The sequence below is a fragment of the Lissotriton vulgaris genome, unplaced genomic scaffold (genome assembly GCF_964263255.1).
Source record: "Lissotriton vulgaris unplaced genomic scaffold, aLisVul1.2 SCAFFOLD_1454, whole genome shotgun sequence".
Classification (NCBI taxonomy): Eukaryota; Metazoa; Chordata; class Amphibia; order Caudata; family Salamandridae; genus Lissotriton; species Lissotriton vulgaris.
The window spans coordinates 9,799-27,999 of record NW_028243495.1 but is presented as its reverse complement, the minus strand read 5'-3'; the positions used below and the strand labels follow the sequence as shown (position 1 = coordinate 27,999).

General features: G+C 40.4%; 1 protein-coding gene and 1 long non-coding RNA gene across 2 annotated transcripts in view; both read right to left on the bottom strand.

Moving 5' to 3' along the window:
* Positions 1-13,942, bottom strand: part of LOC147668330 (NXPE family member 4-like) — a 283,603-nt gene extending 269,661 nt beyond the window's left edge. The window contains exon 1 of the mRNA XM_086948593.1: positions 13,152-13,942. Within this exon, the coding sequence (XP_086804719.1) occupies positions 13,152-13,852 (701 nt within the window). The 5' untranslated portion in view covers positions 13,853-13,942. The remainder of the gene's footprint in view (positions 1-13,151) is intronic.
* Positions 13,943-15,905: 1,963 nt separating this feature from the next.
* Positions 15,906-16,411, bottom strand: LOC147668329 (uncharacterized). The gene is made up of 3 exons (XR_015304127.1): positions 16,361-16,411; positions 16,109-16,240; positions 15,906-16,010 (listed from the first exon to the last, which is right to left on the bottom strand). It is a non-coding gene; the product is annotated as an uncharacterized LOC147668329 (long non-coding RNA).
* Between the last annotated feature and the right edge of the window lie 1,790 nt (positions 16,412-18,201).

The window sequence follows — 18,201 nt, the reverse complement described above, 5'->3', positions numbered from 1 at the left end:
ATACTCAGGTACAGTAGAGGCAGTGGATTCTATGGTTATAGGATCGATTCATTCAATACTCAGGTACAGTAGAGGCAGTGGATTCTATGGTTATAGGATCGATTCATTCAATACTCAGGTACAGTAGAGGCAGTGGATTCTATGGTTATAGGATCGATTCATTCAATACTCAGGTACAGTAGAGGCAGTAGATTCTATGGTTATAGGATCGATTCATTAAATACACAGGTATAGTAGAGGCAGTGGATTCTATGGTTATAGGATCGATTCATTCAATACTCAGGTACAGTAGAGGCAGTGGATTCTATGGTTATAGGATCGATTCATTCAATACTCAGGTACAGTAGAGGCAGTGGATTCTATGGTTATAGGATCAATTCATTCAATACTCAGGTACAGTAGAGGCAGTAGATTCTGTGGTTATAGGATCGATTCATTCAATACTCAGGTACAGTAGAGGCAGTGGATTCTATGGTTATAGGATCGATTCATTCAATACTCAGGTACAGTAGAGGCAGTAGATTCTATTGTTATAGGATCAATTCATTCAATACTCAGGTACAGTAGAGGCAGTAGATTCTATTGTTATAGGATCAATTCATTCAATACTCAGGTACAGTAGAGGCAGTGGATTCTATTGTTATAGGATCGATTCATTCAATACTCAGGTACAGTAGAGGCAGTGGATTCTATGGTTATAGGATCGATTCATTCAATACACAGGTACAGTAGAGGCAGTGGATTCTATGGTTATAGGGTCAATTCATTCAATACTCAGGTACAGTAGAGGCAGTAGATTCTATTGTTATAGGATCGATTCATTCAATACACAGGTACAGTAGAGGCAGTGGATTCTATGGTTATAGGATCAATTCATTCAATACACAGGTACAGTAGAGGCAGTAGATTCTATGGTTATAGGATCGATTCATTCAATACACAGGTACAGTAGAGACAGTAGATTCTATGGTTATAGGATCGATTCATTCAATACTCAGGTACAGTAGAGGCAGTGGATTCTATGGTTATAGGATCAATTCATTCAATACTCAGGTACAGTAGAGGCAGTAGATTCTATGGTTATAGGATCGATTCATTCAATACTCAGGTACAGTAGAGGCAGTGGATTCTATGGTTATAGGATCGATTCATTCAATACTCAGGTACAGTAGAGGCAGTGGATTCTATGGTTATAGGATCGATTCATTCAATACACAGGTACAGTAGAGGCAGTAGATTCTATGGTTATAGGATCGATTCATTCAATACTCAGGTACAGTAGAGGCAGTGGATACTATGGTTATAGGATCGATTCATTCAATACACAGGTACAGTAGAGGCAGTAGATTCTATGGTTATAGGATCGATTCATTCAATACACAGGTACAGTAGGGACAGTGTATTCTATGGTTATAGGATCGATTCATTCAATACACAGGTACAGTAGAGGCAGTAGATTCTATGGTTATAGGATCGATTCATTCAATACACAGGTACAGTAGGGACAGTGGATTCTATGGTTATAGGATCGATTCATTCAATACACAGGTACAGTAGAGACAGTAGATTCTATTGTTATAGGATCAATTCATTCAATACTCAGGTACAGTAGAGGCAGTAGATTCTATTGTTATAGGATCAATTCATTCAATACTCAGGTACAGTAGAGGCAGTGGATTCTATGGTTATAGGATCTATTCATTCAATACTCAGGTACAGTAGAGGCAGTAGATTCTATTGTTATAGGATCAATTCATTCAATACTCAGGTACAGTAGAGGCAGTGGATTCTATGGTTATAGGATCAATTCATTCAATACTCAGGTACAGTAGAGGCAGTAGATTCTATGGTTATAGGATCAATTCATTCAATTCACAGGTACAGTAGAGGCAGTAGATTCTATTGTTATAGGATCAATTCATTCAATTCACAGGTACAGTAGAGGCAGTAGATTCTATTGTTATAGGATCAATTCATTCAATACTCAGGTACAGTAGAGGCAGTGGATTCTATGGTTATAGGATCAATTCATTCAATACTCAGGTACAGTAGAGGCAGTGGATTCTATTGTAATAGGATCAATTCATTCAATACTCAGGTACAGTAGAGGCAGTGGATTCTATGGTTATAGGATCAATTCATTCAATACTCAGGTACAGTAGAGGCAGTGGATTCTATGGTTATAGGATCAATTCATTCAATACTCAGGTACAGTAGAGGCAGTGGATTCTATGGTTATAGGATCGATTCATTCAATACTCAGGTACAGTAGAGGCAGTGGATTCTATGGTTATAGGATCGATTCATTCAATACTCAGGTACAGTAGAGGCAGTGGATACTATGGTTATAGGATCAATTCATTCAATACTCAGGTACAGTAGAGGCAGTGGATTCTATGGTTATAGGATCGATTCATTCAATACTCAGGTACAGTAGAGGCAGTGGATACTATGGTTATAGGATCGATTCATTCAATACACAGGTACAGTAGAGGCAGTGGATACTATGGTTATAGGATCAATTCATTCAATACTCAGGTACAGTAGAGGCAGTGGATTCTATGGTTATAGGATCGATTCATTCAATACTCAGGTACAGTAGAGGCAGTGGATACTATGGTTATAGGATCGATTCATTCAATACTCAGGTACAGTAGAGGCAGTGGATTCTATGGTTATAGGATCAATTCATTCAATACACAGGTACAGTAGAGGCAGTAGATTCTATTGTTATAGGATCAATTCATTCAATACTCAGGTACAGTAGAGGCAGTAGATTCTATGGTTATAGGATCTATTCATTCAATACTCAGGTACAGTAGAGGCAGTAGATTCTATTGTTATAGGATCGATTCATTCAATACTCAGGTACAGTAGAGGCAGTGGATACTATGGTTATAGGATCGATTCATTCAATACACAGGTACAGTAGAGACAGTAGATTCTATGGTTATAGGATCGATTCATTCAATACTCAGGTACAGTAGAGGCAGTAGATTCTATGGTTATAGGATCAATTCATTCAATACACAGGTACAGTAGGGACAGTGGATTCTATGGTTATAGGATCGATTCATTCAATACACAGGTACAGTAGAGGCAGTAGATTCTATGGTTATAGGATCGATTCATTCAATACACAGGTACAGTAGGGACAGTGGATTCTATGGTTATAGGATTGATTCATTCAATACACAGGTACAGTAGAGGCAGTAGATTCTATTGTTATAGGATCAATTCATTCAATACTCAGGTACAGTAGAGGCAGTAGATTCTATGGTTATAGGATCAATTCATTCAATACACAGGTACAGTAGGGACAGTGGATTCTATGGTTATAGGATCGATTCATTCAATACACAGGTACAGTAGAGGCAGTAGATTCTATGGTTATAGGATCGATTCATTCAATACACAGGTACAGTAGGGACAGTGGATTCTATGGTTATAGGATTGATTCATTCAATACACAGGTACAGTAGAGACAGTAGATTCTATGGTTATAGGATCAATTCATTCAATACACAGGTACAGTAGAGGCAGTAGATTCTATGGTTATAGGATCAATTCATTCAATACTCAGGTACAGTAGAGGCAGTGGATTCTATGGTTATAGGATCAATTCATTCAATACACAGGTACAGTAGAGGCAGTGGATTCTATGGTTATAGGATCAATTCATTCAATACACAGGTACAGTAGAGGCAGTGGATTCTATGGTTATAGGATCAATTCATTCAATACTCAGGTACAGTAGAGGCAGTAGATTCTATGGTTATAGGATCAATTCATTCAATACTCAGGTACAGTAGAGGCAGTAGATTCTATTGTTATAGGATCAATTCATTCAATACTCAGGTACAGTAGAGGCAGTGGATTCTATGGTTATAGGATCAATTCATTCAATACTCAGGTACAGTAGAGGCAGTAGATTCTATTGTTATAGGATCAATTCATTCAATACTCAGGTACAGTAGAGGCAGTGGATTCTATGGTTATAGGATCGATTCATTCAATACTCAGGTACAGTAGAGGCAGTGGATACTATGGTTATAGGATCGATTCATTCAATACACAGGTACAGTAGAGGCAGTAGATTCTATGGTTATAGGATCAATTCATTCAATACTCAGGTACAGTAGAGGCAGTAGATTCTATGGTTATAGGATCAATTCATTCAATACTCAGGTACAGTAGAGGCAGTAGATTCTATTGTTATAGGATCAATTCATTCAATACTCAGGTACAGTAGAGGCAGTGGATTCTATGGTTATAGGATCAATTCATTCAATACTCAGGTACAGTAGAGGCAGTGGATACTATGGTTATAGGATCGATTCATTCAATACACAGGTACAGTAGAGGCAGTAGATTCTATGGTTATAGGATCGATTCATTCAATACACAGGTACAGTAGGGACAGTGGATTCTATGGTTATAGGATCGATTCATTCAATACACAGGCACAGTAGAGGCAGTAGATTCTATGGTTATAGGATCGATTCATTCAATACACAGGTACAGTAGAGGCAGTGGATTCTATGGTTATAGGATCGATTCATTCAATACACAGGTACAGTAGAGGCAGTAGATTCTATGGTTATAGGATCGATTCATTCAATACACAGGTACAGTAGAGACAGTAGATTCTATGGTTATAGGATCGATTCATTCAATACTCAGGTACAGTAGAGGCAGTAGATTCTATGGTTATAGGATCGATTCCTTCAATACTCAGGTACAGTAGAGGCAGTGGATTCTATGGTTATAGGATCGATTCATTCAATACTCAGTTACAGTAGAGGCAGTGGATTCTATGGTTATAGGATCGATTCATTCAATACACAGGTACAGTAGAGGCAGTAGATTCTATGGTTATAGGATCGATTCATTCAATACTCAGGTACAGTAGAGGCAGTGGATACTATGGTTATAGGATCGATTCATTCAATACACAGGTACAGTAGAGGCAGTAGATTCTATGGTTATAGGATCAATTCATTCAATACACAGGTACAGTAGGGACAGTGGATTCTATGGTTATAGGATCGATTCATTCAATACACAGGTACAGTAGAGGCAGTAGATTCTATGGTTATAGGATCGATTCATTCAATACACAGGTACAGTAGGGACAGTGGATTCTATGGTTATAGGATCGATTCATTGAATACACAGGTACAGTAGAGACAGTAGATTCTATGGTTATAGGATCAATTCATTCAATACTCAGGTACAGTAGAGGCAGTGGATTCTATGGTTATAGGATCAATTCATTCAATACTCAGGTACAGTAGAGGCAGTAGATTCTATTGTTATAGGATCAATTCATTCAATACACAGGTACAGTAGAGGCAGTGGATTCTATGGTTATAGGATCAATTCATTCAATACTCAGGTACAGTAGAGGCAGTAGATTCTATTGTTATAGGATCAATTCATTCAATACTCAGGTACAGTAGAGGCAGTGGATTCTATGGTTATAGGATCAATTCATTCAATACTCAGGTACAGTAGAGGCAGTGGATTCTATGGTTATAGGATCAATTCATTCAATACTCAGGTACAGTAGAGGCAGTGGATTCTATGGTTATAGGATCTATTCATTCAATACTCAGGTACAGTAGAGGCAGTAGATTCTATTGTTATAGGATCAATTCATTCAATACTCAGGTACAGTAGAGGCAGTAGATTCTATGGTTATAGGATCAATTCATTCAATACACAGGTACAGTAGGGACAGTGGATTCTATGGTTATAGGATCGATTCATTCAATACACAGGTACAGTAGAGGCAGTAGATTCTATGGTTATAGGATCGATTCATTCAATACACAGGTACAGTAGGGACAGTGGATTATATGGTTATAGGATTGATTCATTCAATACACAGGTACAGTAGAGACAGTAGATTCTATTGTTATAGGATCAATTCATTCAATACACAGGTACAGTAGAGGCAGTAGATTCTATGGTTATAGGATCAATTCATTCAATACTCAGGTACAGTAGAGGCAGTGGATTCTATGGTTATAGGATCAATTCATTCAATACACAGGTACAGTAGAGGCAGTGGATTCTATGGTTATAGGATCAATTCATTCAATACTCAGGTACAGTAGAGGCAGTAGATTCTATGGTTATAGGATCAATTCATTCAATACTCAGGTACAGTAGAGGCAGTAGATTCTATTGTTATAGGATCAATTCATTCAATACTCAGGTACAGTAGAGGCAGTGGATTCTATGGTTATAGGATCAATTCATTCAATACTCAGGTACAGTAGAGGCAGTAGATTCTATGGTTATAGGATCAATTCATTCAATACTCAGGTACAGTAGAGGCAGTGGATTCTATGGTTATAGGATCAATTCATTCAATACTCAGGTACAGTAGAGGCAGTGGATTCTATGGTTATAGGATCTATTCATTCAATACTCAGGTACAGTAGAGGCAGTAGATTCTATTGTTATAGGATCAATTCATTCAATACTCAGGTACAGTAGAGGCAGTGGATTCTATGGTTATAGGATCGATTCATTCAATACTCAGGTACAGTAGAGGCAGTGGATTCTATGGTTATAGGATCAATTCATTCAATACTCAGGTACAGTAGAGGCAGTAGATTCTATTGTTATAGGATCAATTCATTCAATACTCAGGTACAGTAGAGGCAGTAGATTCTATTGTTATAGGATCAATTCATTCAATACTCAGGTACAGTAGAGGCAGTAGATTCTATGGTTATAGGATCAATTCATTCAATACACAGGTACAGTAGAGGCAGTGGATTCTATGGTTATAGGATCGATTCATTCAATACACAGGTACAGTAGAGGCAGTAGATTCTATTGTTATAGGATCAATTCATTCAATACTCAGGTACAGTAGAGGCAGTGGATTCTATGGTTATAGGATCAATTCATTCAATACACAGGTACAGTAGAGGCAGTGGATTCTATGGTTATAGGATCAATTCATTCAATACACAGGTACAGTAGAGGCAGTAGATTCTATGGTTATAGGATCAATTCATTCAATACTCAGGTACAGTAGAGGCAGTAGATTCTATGGTTATAGGATCAATTCATTCAATACACAGGTACAGTAGAGGCAGTAGATTCTATGGTTATAGGATCGATTCATTCAATTCACAGGTACAGTAGAGGCAGTGGATTCTATGGTTATAGGATCAATTCATTCAATTCACAGGTACAGTAGAGGCAGTAGATTCTATGGTTATAGGATCAATTCATTCAATACTCAGGTACAGTAGAGGCAGTAGATTCTATGGTTATAGGATCAATTCATTCAATACACAGGTACAGTAGAGGCAGTAGATTCTATGGTTATAGGATCAATTCATTCAATACACAGGTACAGTAGAGGCAGTGGATTCTATGGTTATAGGATCAATTCATTCAATACTCAGGTACAGTAGAAGCAGTAGATTCTATGGTTATAGGATCAATTCATTCAATACTCAGGTACAGTAGAGGCAGTAGATTCTATGGTTATAGGATCAATTCATTCAATACTCAGGTACAGTAGAGGCAGTAGATTCTATGGTTATAGGATCAATTCATTCAATACTCAGGTACAGTAGAGGCAGTAGATTCTATGGTTATAGGATCGATTCATTCAATTCACAGGTACAGTAGAGGCAGTAGATTCTATGGTTATAGGATCAATTCATTCAATACTCAGGTACAGTAGAGGCAGTGGATTCTATGGTTATAGGATCAATTCATTCAATACACAGGTACAGTAGAGGCAGTAGATTCTATGGTTATAGGATCAATTCATTCAATACTCAGGTACAGTAGAGGCAGTAGATTCTATGGTTATAGGATCGATTCATTCAATTCACAGGTACAGTAGAGGCAGTAGATTCTATGGTTATAGGATCAATTCATTCAATACTCAGGTACAGTAGAGGCAGTAGATTCTATGGTTATAGGATCGATTCATTCAATTCACAGGTACAGTAGAGGCAGTAGATTCTATGGTTATAGGATCAATTCATTCAATACTCAGGTACAGTAGAGGCAGTAGATTCTATGGTTATAGGATCAATTCATTCAATACTCAGGTACAGTAGAGGCAGTAGATTCTATGGTTATAGGATCAATTCATTCAATACTCAGGTACAGTAGAGGCAGTGGATTCTATGGTTATAGGATCAATTCATTCAATACTCAGGTACAGTAGAGGCAGTGGATTTTATGGTTATAGGATCGATTCATTCAATACACAGGTACAGTAGAGGCAGTGGATTCTATGGTTATAGGATCAATTCATTCAATACTCAGGTACAGTAGAGGCAGTGGATTCTATGGTTATAGGATCAATTCATTCAATACACAGGTACAGTAGAGGCAGTGGATTCTATGGTTATAGGATCGATTCATTCAATACACAGGTACAGTAGAGGCAGTGGATTCTATGGTTATAGGGTCGATTCATTCAATACACAGGTACAGTAGAGGCAGTAGATTCTATGGTTATAGGATCGATTCATTAAATACACAGGTACAGTAGAGGCAGTGGATTCTATGGTTATAGGATCGATTCATTAAATACACAGGTATAGTAGAGGCAGTGGATTCTATGGTTATAGGATCGATTCATTCAATACTCAGGTACAGTAGAGGCAGTGGATTCTATGGTTATAGGATCGATTCATTCAATATACCGGTACAGTAGAGGCAGTAGATTCTATGGTTATAGGATCAATTCATTCAATACTCAGGTACAGTAGAGGTAGTGGATTCTATGGTTATAGGATCGATTCATTCAATACTCAGGTACAGTAGAGGCAGTGGATTCTATTGTTATAGGATCGATTCATTCAATACTCAGGTACAGTAGAGGCAGTAGATTCTATTGTTATAGGATCGATTCATTCAATACTCAGGTACAGTAGAGGCAGTGGATTCTATGGTTATAGGATCAATTCATTCAATACTCAGGTACAGTAGAGGCAGTAGATTCTATTGTTATATGATCAATTCATTCAATACTCAGGTACAGTAGAGGCAGTAGATTCTATGGTTATAGGATCTATTCATTCAATACTCAGGTACAGTAGAGGCAGTGGATTCTATGGTTATAGGATCGATTCATTCAATACACAGGTACAGTAGAGGCAGTGGATTCTATGGTTATAGGATCGATTCATTCAATACTCAGGTACAGTAGAGGCAGTAGATTCTATGGTTATAGGATCAATTCATTCAATACTCAGGTACAGTAGAGGCAGTGGATTCTATGGTTATAGGATCGATTCATTCAATACTCAGGTACAGTAGAGGCAGTGGATTCTATGGTTATAGGATCAATTCATTCAATACAGAGGTACAGTAGAGGCAGTGGATTCTATGGTTATAGGATCGATTCATTCAATACTCAGGTACAGTAGAGGCAGTGGATTCTATGGTTATAGGATCAATTCATTCAATACACAGGTACAGTAGAGGCAGTAGATTCTATGGTTATAGGATCTATTCATTCAATACTCAGGTACAGTAGAGGCAGTGGATTCTATGGTTATAGGATCGATTCATTCAATACACAGGTACAGTAGAGGCAGTGGATTCTTTGGTTATAGGATCGATTCATTCAATACTCAGGTACAGTAGAGGCAGTGGATTCTATGGTTATAGGATCAATTCATTCAATACTCAGGTACAGTAGAGGCAGTAGATTCTATGGTTATAGGATCAATTCATTCAATACACAGGTACAGTAGAGGCAGTAGATTCTATGGTTATAGGATCGATTCATTCAATACTCAGGTACAGTAGAGGCAGTGGATTCTATGGTTATAGGATCGATTCATTCAATACTCAGGTACAGTAGAGGCAGTGGATTCTATGGTTATAGGATCAATTCATTCAATACACAGGTACAGTAGAGGCAGTAGATTCTATGGTTATAGGATCGATTCATTCAATACACAGGTACAGTAGAGGCAGTAGATTCTATGGTTATAGGATCAATTCATTCAATACACAGGTACAGTAGAGGCAGTAGATTCTATGGTTGTAGGATCGATTCATTCAATACACAGGTACAGTAGAGGCAGTAGATTCTATGGTTATAGGATCAATTCATTCAATACACAGGTACATGCAGATAATGATAAACAAAGTGATGAGGAAGTATAGGGAAGAATAGAGTATAAAGGGGAAGCGGAGGAAGATGAGAGGAGGAGGGACACCTGTGGTAGGAGTTCGGAGCAGGTAGGTAAGGGGCAGGTGGATGGGGTCAGATAGGAGGGGGGAGGGCAAAAAAGGCTTAGAGTGATACAGAGAGACAGTAAGAGAAAGGGCAGGTCAAGAGTATAATAGCATTGAGAAGATGTGTAGGCGAGATTAAGACTGGAAGCAAGGGCGAGAAATGAAGCTGCGGACTGGAAAGCCGCAAGAGTGTTTTAAGGGGCGAGTGCCCAGGATAGACAGGCCTGTCTGTTGAGGATTTATTTATTTATTTATTTATTTTCCAAACATATAAAGCGCAAACAAATACCACGAATGGTGTCTCGGCGCTGAGCAGACAGAGAGGCAACTCCTGTGCATTATTGAATGAATAGCCAGGTCTTCACTTGCTTTCTAAAAATCGTCAGTGACGGGCTGCATTTTATTTGATGGGGCAAGGTATTCCAGAGCTTCGAGGCGGCCACCAAGAAGCATCTGTCTCCCCATGTAACTGTTCTCACCCGTTGAATGCATAGGGATGCGGATGAGGCAGATCTTAACGCTCTCTTAGGGACATACACCTGCAGTGATTCCCTAAAAAAGTCAGGTCCTTGGCTATTCAGTGCTTTGTATATAATACATAAAGCCTTGAAAGGACCGGAAAGCGTAGGGTTGTGGACTCAGAATTCAGGTCTCAGGTCTAGGGCACGGTCGACTGTCACTGTGGGGGGTGAGGCGTGAGGGGCATGGGGCATGCCAGTGCAGGGAGCTGGAATTGGGTAGACTGATGGTCTTCTGGTCAGGGCCCCAAAGAGTCAGGGTGACCCCCTGGATAAGCTCTCAACGAAGAATGGCAGAGTGCGGACAATCACCCCAGGAGGAAAACCCCTCACGAGGCAGCGGATCAGCGAGAGCCAAATAGAAAGATGTCTTTGACGGACCAATGTACAGGCAGCGGCGTTCTTTCAAGTGCAGCAAAACAGAGTGGTAGCAGTGATCCAGGATTCAAACGGAGGCTGCGAACAAAAACAGGGACAGAATAGACCCGGGACTACTGAGGAACTCCACGATGTGGGCGCCTTGGGCTCAAGTGATGTGCTGAGTATAAGGGATACCAGGGCCGTCTCTCATGCCGTCTCTCATGCTAGAAGTGTAGCGCCACTGATCATACCTACTTGCCAGTGGTTCTCGGGGTTAATTCTGCGAGTTTTGGGCAGGCAGTGATGAGCCACAGCCCGCATCAACCCGGTCCCGGGGTGGGTACATGTGGGGTTTTTCAACAAATAAATAAAGAAATAAAGGCCCAGTTCCAGAGAGCAATGAGATCAAGTGGACAACGAGGGGCGGGGCACTGTGTGGCCCAATCGGATTCATAGATGCAGATGATTATATTAATAGTATTTGGTGGGCAAACCACTCTTGTTTATGCCGATGGAGATCGAATAGTATTTGGCGGGTCTCACCTCCGGTGGAACTGTGGTCTCCCGGCCATCTTGGGGTGGGTTTTTTGTCACGGGTTCCGGTGTGGGTTCCAGTGTGCCCCTTATTGCCCTCTGTCCCAGAGGCTCTCACTGCCGAGTAGGAGCCCCCCGGCAAGCCACAGGGAGGCTCTATGCAAAATGGCCGCTCAGAGGGAGAGGCCACTGCGCATCACTTTCAATATTCCTGACCTAAGGGGGAATAGAAATGTATTCCTGATGGACATTTTTCAATCAAGGGGGCCACAGTTCCGTCGTCAGCTCCAGGCGAACAGCCGGGGGCCATCGCTCTGCTCAATCAGGCTCCGTTGTGCCGACTACAGGTTCCTCAGCGGATGATCGGTCGGGCTCCTCCAGGCGACGGCCTCAGCTGGGGGATCCGTGCACTTGGGTCAGATCCAGTAACGGCACACCACAGTGGGCCCAACCTCGGGCAATGGTCTCAGTGAGACCCCGGGGCAGTCCCCGTACTTGGTCCCCCAATGGATGATCAGTCGGGGGTTCCACAGGCGTCGGCCTCAGTGGTGGGGTCATACAGCTTGGGCGAGATCCGGTGACGGCACACCACAGTGGCCCAACCTCGGGCAATGGTCTCAGTGAGACCCCGGGGCAGTCTCCGCACTTGGTCCCACAGTGGATGATCAGTCGGGGGTTCCACAGGCGTCGGCCTCAGTGGTGGGGTCATACAGCTTGGGCGAGATCCGGTGACGGCACACCACAGTGGGTCCAACCTAAAGGAACGGTCTCAGTGAGACCCCGGGGCAGTCCTCACACCAAAGGAAAGGTCCGTTCCAGCAACAAGGATGAGGACTTACCGTTTGGGTCCGTGATTGGGATGCAAGTCGGGATCTTGCCAGGCGGCAGGATTCCGGCAGCGATCTCAAGGACCCAGACCTTGGTATCGGTCCCAGCAAGTCACCTGGTCAGCCATTTCAGCTGGGAGTAGGTCGACCCAAACTGGGACCCAAGCAGCAAGAGCCCACGGCACAGCAGTCTCTTCTTCGGGGGCCGGATCACGAGTGGAACTGCGGGGGTGGACTCGAGAGCCAGGACGTAGGCCAGGGTGCGAGGAAGTCCAGGCGAATCGACGTCGAGTCCCGGGGCGAGTTGATACAATATTTATTCCAGTTTAACTCAGTTTTTGTTTCTGGATACAATGTTTCAGTTGGATGGGATGGATGGGTCGGGTGGTCCGGTAATCAGGGGATAAATACCAATTTGGTATTCCCCAACCCAGGAGCTCGGCGAAGGAGTTCCTACTCGGTGGCCATCATCATTCTTTAGCTCACTCCGCCACCCCAGTTCAGACCCAGCCAATCTTTTGGGATTCTTAAATTAAGTGGAAGCTATATATAGAGAACTTTTATGTTGAAGAATAGACACTCAGTGGTGGTGAGGTAGGACCCACAGAAATGCCGCAACTGTCAGGCATATTTCAGCAGCACAATATAGGAAGGACAATTAAGGACCTACCTGTCGAAGAGTGGCCGTTCCAGGTCAGTGAAGTAGGACTTGTATGTGGCGTAGCTTGTCATTTGCGTTATGGTTGCGCAGGGCATGTGAGCCGGCTTGATGCAGTAGAATGGATACTCATCCCTGTTCTCCATGATGTTGCATACTTCCTCTTCAGTGTCCAAGTCATAGGCACACTTCACTTCAATATTATGTGTTGCATTGGTATATTTTGCCTTGTGATCTACAGTCTTAAAGCCAGAATGTCTTGCCCTCCACAGAGCTGCAACAGCTTCACTTGGGTGGATCAGAAAGAGGGAAATTTTCACTATTCCTGCCCAGAATAAGGTAAATTGAACATGATATGTTCCGTTGTGGAAGTCTGTGATCCTCCCAGAAGCTCCTGCCATGAGATCCGGTGAGTAGATTCTTGCTCGCAGCATGTCACCTCCATATTTCTTCCTGTTGCCCAAGTAGTCGTACATGTCGAGCTGTACCGTCACCTCATCGCCGACACAGTATTTCTCTCTGGGGCTTATGATGGACACCTTGCTCTGTTCAGTGCACGTTGTGTTGTCCAGGTGAGTGAATGTAACTTTGGGTATGAGCTTATTTACTTCACTGAGGATCTTTCTGACTTGTTGCTCAGTTTCATCTGCTCGATCGTTCATCTGGTTGAGGTTTGCTCCGGCTAGGATGTCTTTCAGTGGGTTCATCAACATGACCTTCCTGTTGATTCTCAAGTCATCTTGCAAATTTGTTGATAAGGAAGCTGGGATTGAATTTCTTTGACAAAAATGTCCTAATGTGGGAAACTGAAAAGAAAAGAAAAATGTACAAAAAATGATTACAGAAAATGTATTCAAAGAACTCTCACGAGTAGTTAAACTGTTTGGACGCAGAGTTGGATTTAAGGCGGAGATCATGTCAACATAACAATTCCTGTTTTGTACAATACATTACAAGCCTGAGACTCTTACACCATGAAGGTGCAGAGGTGTTAGTCACTCTTACACCTTGAAGGTGCAGTGGTGTTAGTCAGCCTACACCATGAAGGTGCAGTGGTGGTAGTCACTCTTACATTATGAAGGTGCAGTGGTGTTAGTCACTCTTACATTATGAAGGTGCAGTGGTGTAAGTCACTCTTAAACCATGAAGGTGCAGTGGTGTAAGTCACTCTTAAACCATGAAGGTGCAGTGGTGTTAGTCACTCTTAAACCATGAAGGTGCAGTGGTGTTAGTCAGTCTTACATATATATGAAAAATAACACTCCCAGGCACATAAGAAAATTACTGGCACAATGTAAGTGGCAAACAATAATAAGCAACTAGGTCAAATTAAGAAAATACATTTTAATGCAACATGATAAGAAAAAACAATAAAATTCATCGGTCATTTTATAAGACTCAATAAAATAGCATATAATTTCACTATAAAAAAGAGATTATATCTAAAAAATAGATCGTTTCCTGTCGACGCGTTTCGACACCAAGACCGTGTCTTCATCAGGACTTTACCATCGTGATACTGTGAAAGAGATTATAGGAATATTTTACTGATAGTTCTTTGCATATTTTCACAGCTCTACAAAAATTAATTAACATTTGCCTTCACATATTAACATTTGCCACAAACTTTCATTTTGCCATTGGATACAATAGTTTTGATATACCGCATCATATTCAATTATAGAACCCAATTTTAAAAGTAACCTATATGATTTTATTTGCATATGATGGTTTGCAAATATAATTATTCAAGGGTTAGAGACATTCCTAGAAAATTTAGAAAACATGTGATGTATCTTTAACCAATACAAAAAGGAGAGGTCGATATTCCCTATTTAATGATATCAAAATCCAGCCAATTTATATAAGGGTAGATGATACAAGCAAGAAACTATTTAATATCATTGCCTACAAAAGATTAGAGACAAGGACTAGCATTTGTGTCTTATATGCTTACATGGTACTTGACATAAACTAAATCATTTTTTGATTCCTGTATTTTTGAGAAACATATTTCATTGCCTACATAACGTTAGAAACATAGACTGGCATTTATATGTCCTGTATGCTTGTGTAGTACTTCACATACACTAACCCATTTTTCATTTCAAATATTTTTGAATAAAACAGTTCATTGAAAATAAGGCCAAGAAACCTACAGGAGAAACAAATAAGGAGAGAGGATGCTATAAAACAGACAAAGACGATGAAAGAATAAAGATAAGAAAAGTAAGAAAAATAGGGGGGAGGTATACATACACTGTTTTCAAAGGATTATTGGCTCCCTACCATTCTTTAGTTCTCAAGTTCCTGGTCCCCCTCACTATTCACAGCATTAGGAATAAGTTGGTACCTGTTTGATTAAATCTGTTTAGATGTTCAAAATCCCTGCCAAAAAATACGCTGCTGTCTGTCCTGCAGTTTGATGGATCAGTCTACTTTCATATGTTTAAATCACTGCACTTACAATAATGACACCATTTAGTTGTTTCTACATTTAAAGCACAGAACACACTGCACATTTACCCAAGAGCAAGTCATTCTCCTCATGTTTCTCACCTGATCTTTAGAAGATTAGAATTTCCCTTTCTCTTTCTCGTCACACTTTTTATTGCTCAAACGGAAGGCGATTATATTGGATAAGGCTTAGTCGGATTCGATTTTTAAAAAGTCCTGTTTGTGAAAATAAACGATAAGCTTTTAGGGTATAATCGTAACCACCGGCTCTAAATTCGTTTTAATATGACTTTTTCTTACTATTGCTTACCTAAGATGCATCAATCTTGTTTGGTATAGCCTTAAACCGGATGCGCAGCAGAGGTTAAAATGCTAACAGCTTGCACAAATGATTCCGACTGAGTTATCATGTGTCTATTTAGAAAAGGGAAAAACGAGGCGGCATTTCTTAATGTTTACAGTCGTACAAGTGATTAAATTAAATGCGCGAAGCAAACGCTGCATTCTCTTACCAGTAAATAGTTAAACGGGTGCTCGCTTAACTTTTTGTTTATAACGCTGTGCACCTGATGTATAGACCGCGTGAATAACGCGTCTGTTTCTGGTTGCTTGCAAACGGTATCCAGACCGCGTGTTTCGTGCGTCTGTTATTTGAAAGAGGAAAAGGCAAAAATGGACCGCGTAAAGCTTTGCACTCATTAGATTAGTCCGTTTTTAATAATAAAGTGGAGGTGGGAGAAAAAAGGAGCGCAGCATTCTCTTACCGATAGAAGGAGATTCAGGCAGCGTGTCAATTCCTCATGCAGGTTTTCAGAATGAACAACACAGAAGGGCTATTTTCAGCTCTTTATATAAGGGTCAGTTTCATTGGGTGTCAAGATTTTTTCAGGTTCTTAAAGGTGAAGGACCCAATTTCAATATTAAGCCTAATGAGGATTGTTTTAAGGATTTCATAAATGGGGTGGGGGTTTCTAATTTTATGACCTTACCTATTTGGTTGTGGTATGTAAATATTAATTTGTTTAGAAGTATACAGACTTATATTCACTTGGTATTTAAGCTCTATTTAGTATTACAGAATTGCATTCTCCCATGGTAATTCATTATTTAAACCATGGGAGAACGTCTTAAGAGAAAAGATCCAGAATACTTCCCTCTTTTTCCGTATCTTTTCTCCTCCTTTTGCATTCGGAGTTTGGATCTTTTCCAATATGCGCCATCTAAGGTCAGATGAAGCATGTTGGAATTCCAAAGAATGGCTGACTAGTGGGGCTGCTAATTTCCGTGTCCTAATTGCAGATCTGTGTTCTGTTAGACGAGTCTTTATTGCTCGTGAAGTTTCACCCACATATCCCAAATTACATGGGCATAAAAGTAGATAAACTATGTTGCAGGTATTGCATGTCCAAAAATCATTAGCTAGGATTTCATAGTCATTGAATTTAAAGGTTTCCCCTGGTATAATACCATCGCATGACTGGCATGACCCACATCTGGAAGTACCTTTTAGAGGATTTGCTCCATTTATGGATTTTTGGATAAATGCAGGTTTAGTGGTTACTCCGGTGTACCTTGATCTTACCACTAGGTCTTTTAGGTTCTTATTACGTCGATGCGCAAACATCGGTTTCTTGAGTTTGGCTTTAGTTGGTTCTTTATTCAGTAAATGCCAGTTTGCATTTATTATTTGTCTAATTGTGGCATTTAGTGTCGAGTGCTTTGTAACACAAACCAATTTTGGTTCCTGAATCTCTTTCTTCGAATGTAGAAGGGCATCTCGATCATAATATCGTGCCCTTTTGTACGCCTGACGTACAAGGCGATGTGGGTATCCTCTTTCAAGAAATTTTTGTTTCATTTTTATGGATTGTGTATCATAGTCCTTAATGTTGGTACAATTTCTCCTCACCCTGAGAAATTGCGAAAAGGGGATACCGTCTTTTTGGTTCCTAGGGTGATAACTTGAAAAATGGAGAAGTGTATTCCTGGCTGTTGGTTTGGAATATAGGTCTACTTCTAATTTATTAGATTCGTTTCTGATATATATGTCCAAGAATTCTACCTGGGTCGAATCAGTATGGGCAGTGAATCGTAAATTTTCGTCTGCAAGGTTAATCCATTCCAAAAATTCGCCAAGAGTCTGTTCCCCATTGGTCCAGATGAAGAAGATATCATCAATGAACCTGTACCAATGGGAAACAGACTCGAAGAATGGGGCCATCTCATTTTGGATGTGGCGAGATTCAAATAGGGCCATATATATATTAGCTATAGACGGAGCCATGGCTGCCCCCATGCTCACGCCTTTCGTTTGTTTGTACATTTGGTCCCCGAATTGAAAAACATTTTCCTGTAGGACTATTGAGAGACATTCCAGAATGAAATGTTTATTGCATGGTATTTTATGCAGATCGATAAACCACATTGTGGCCTCTAATGCACCTCTCTGTGGGATGTTACTATATAGTGCTTCAACATCCAAAGTGACCAATAGGTCATTGCCCTCATCGAATGGTAGATGTTCAACTTTAGAAATCATTTCTCCAGTATCCTTAATGTAGGAGGGAGTCAACGGGATGTAAGGTCTAAGGATGTTGTCTATATA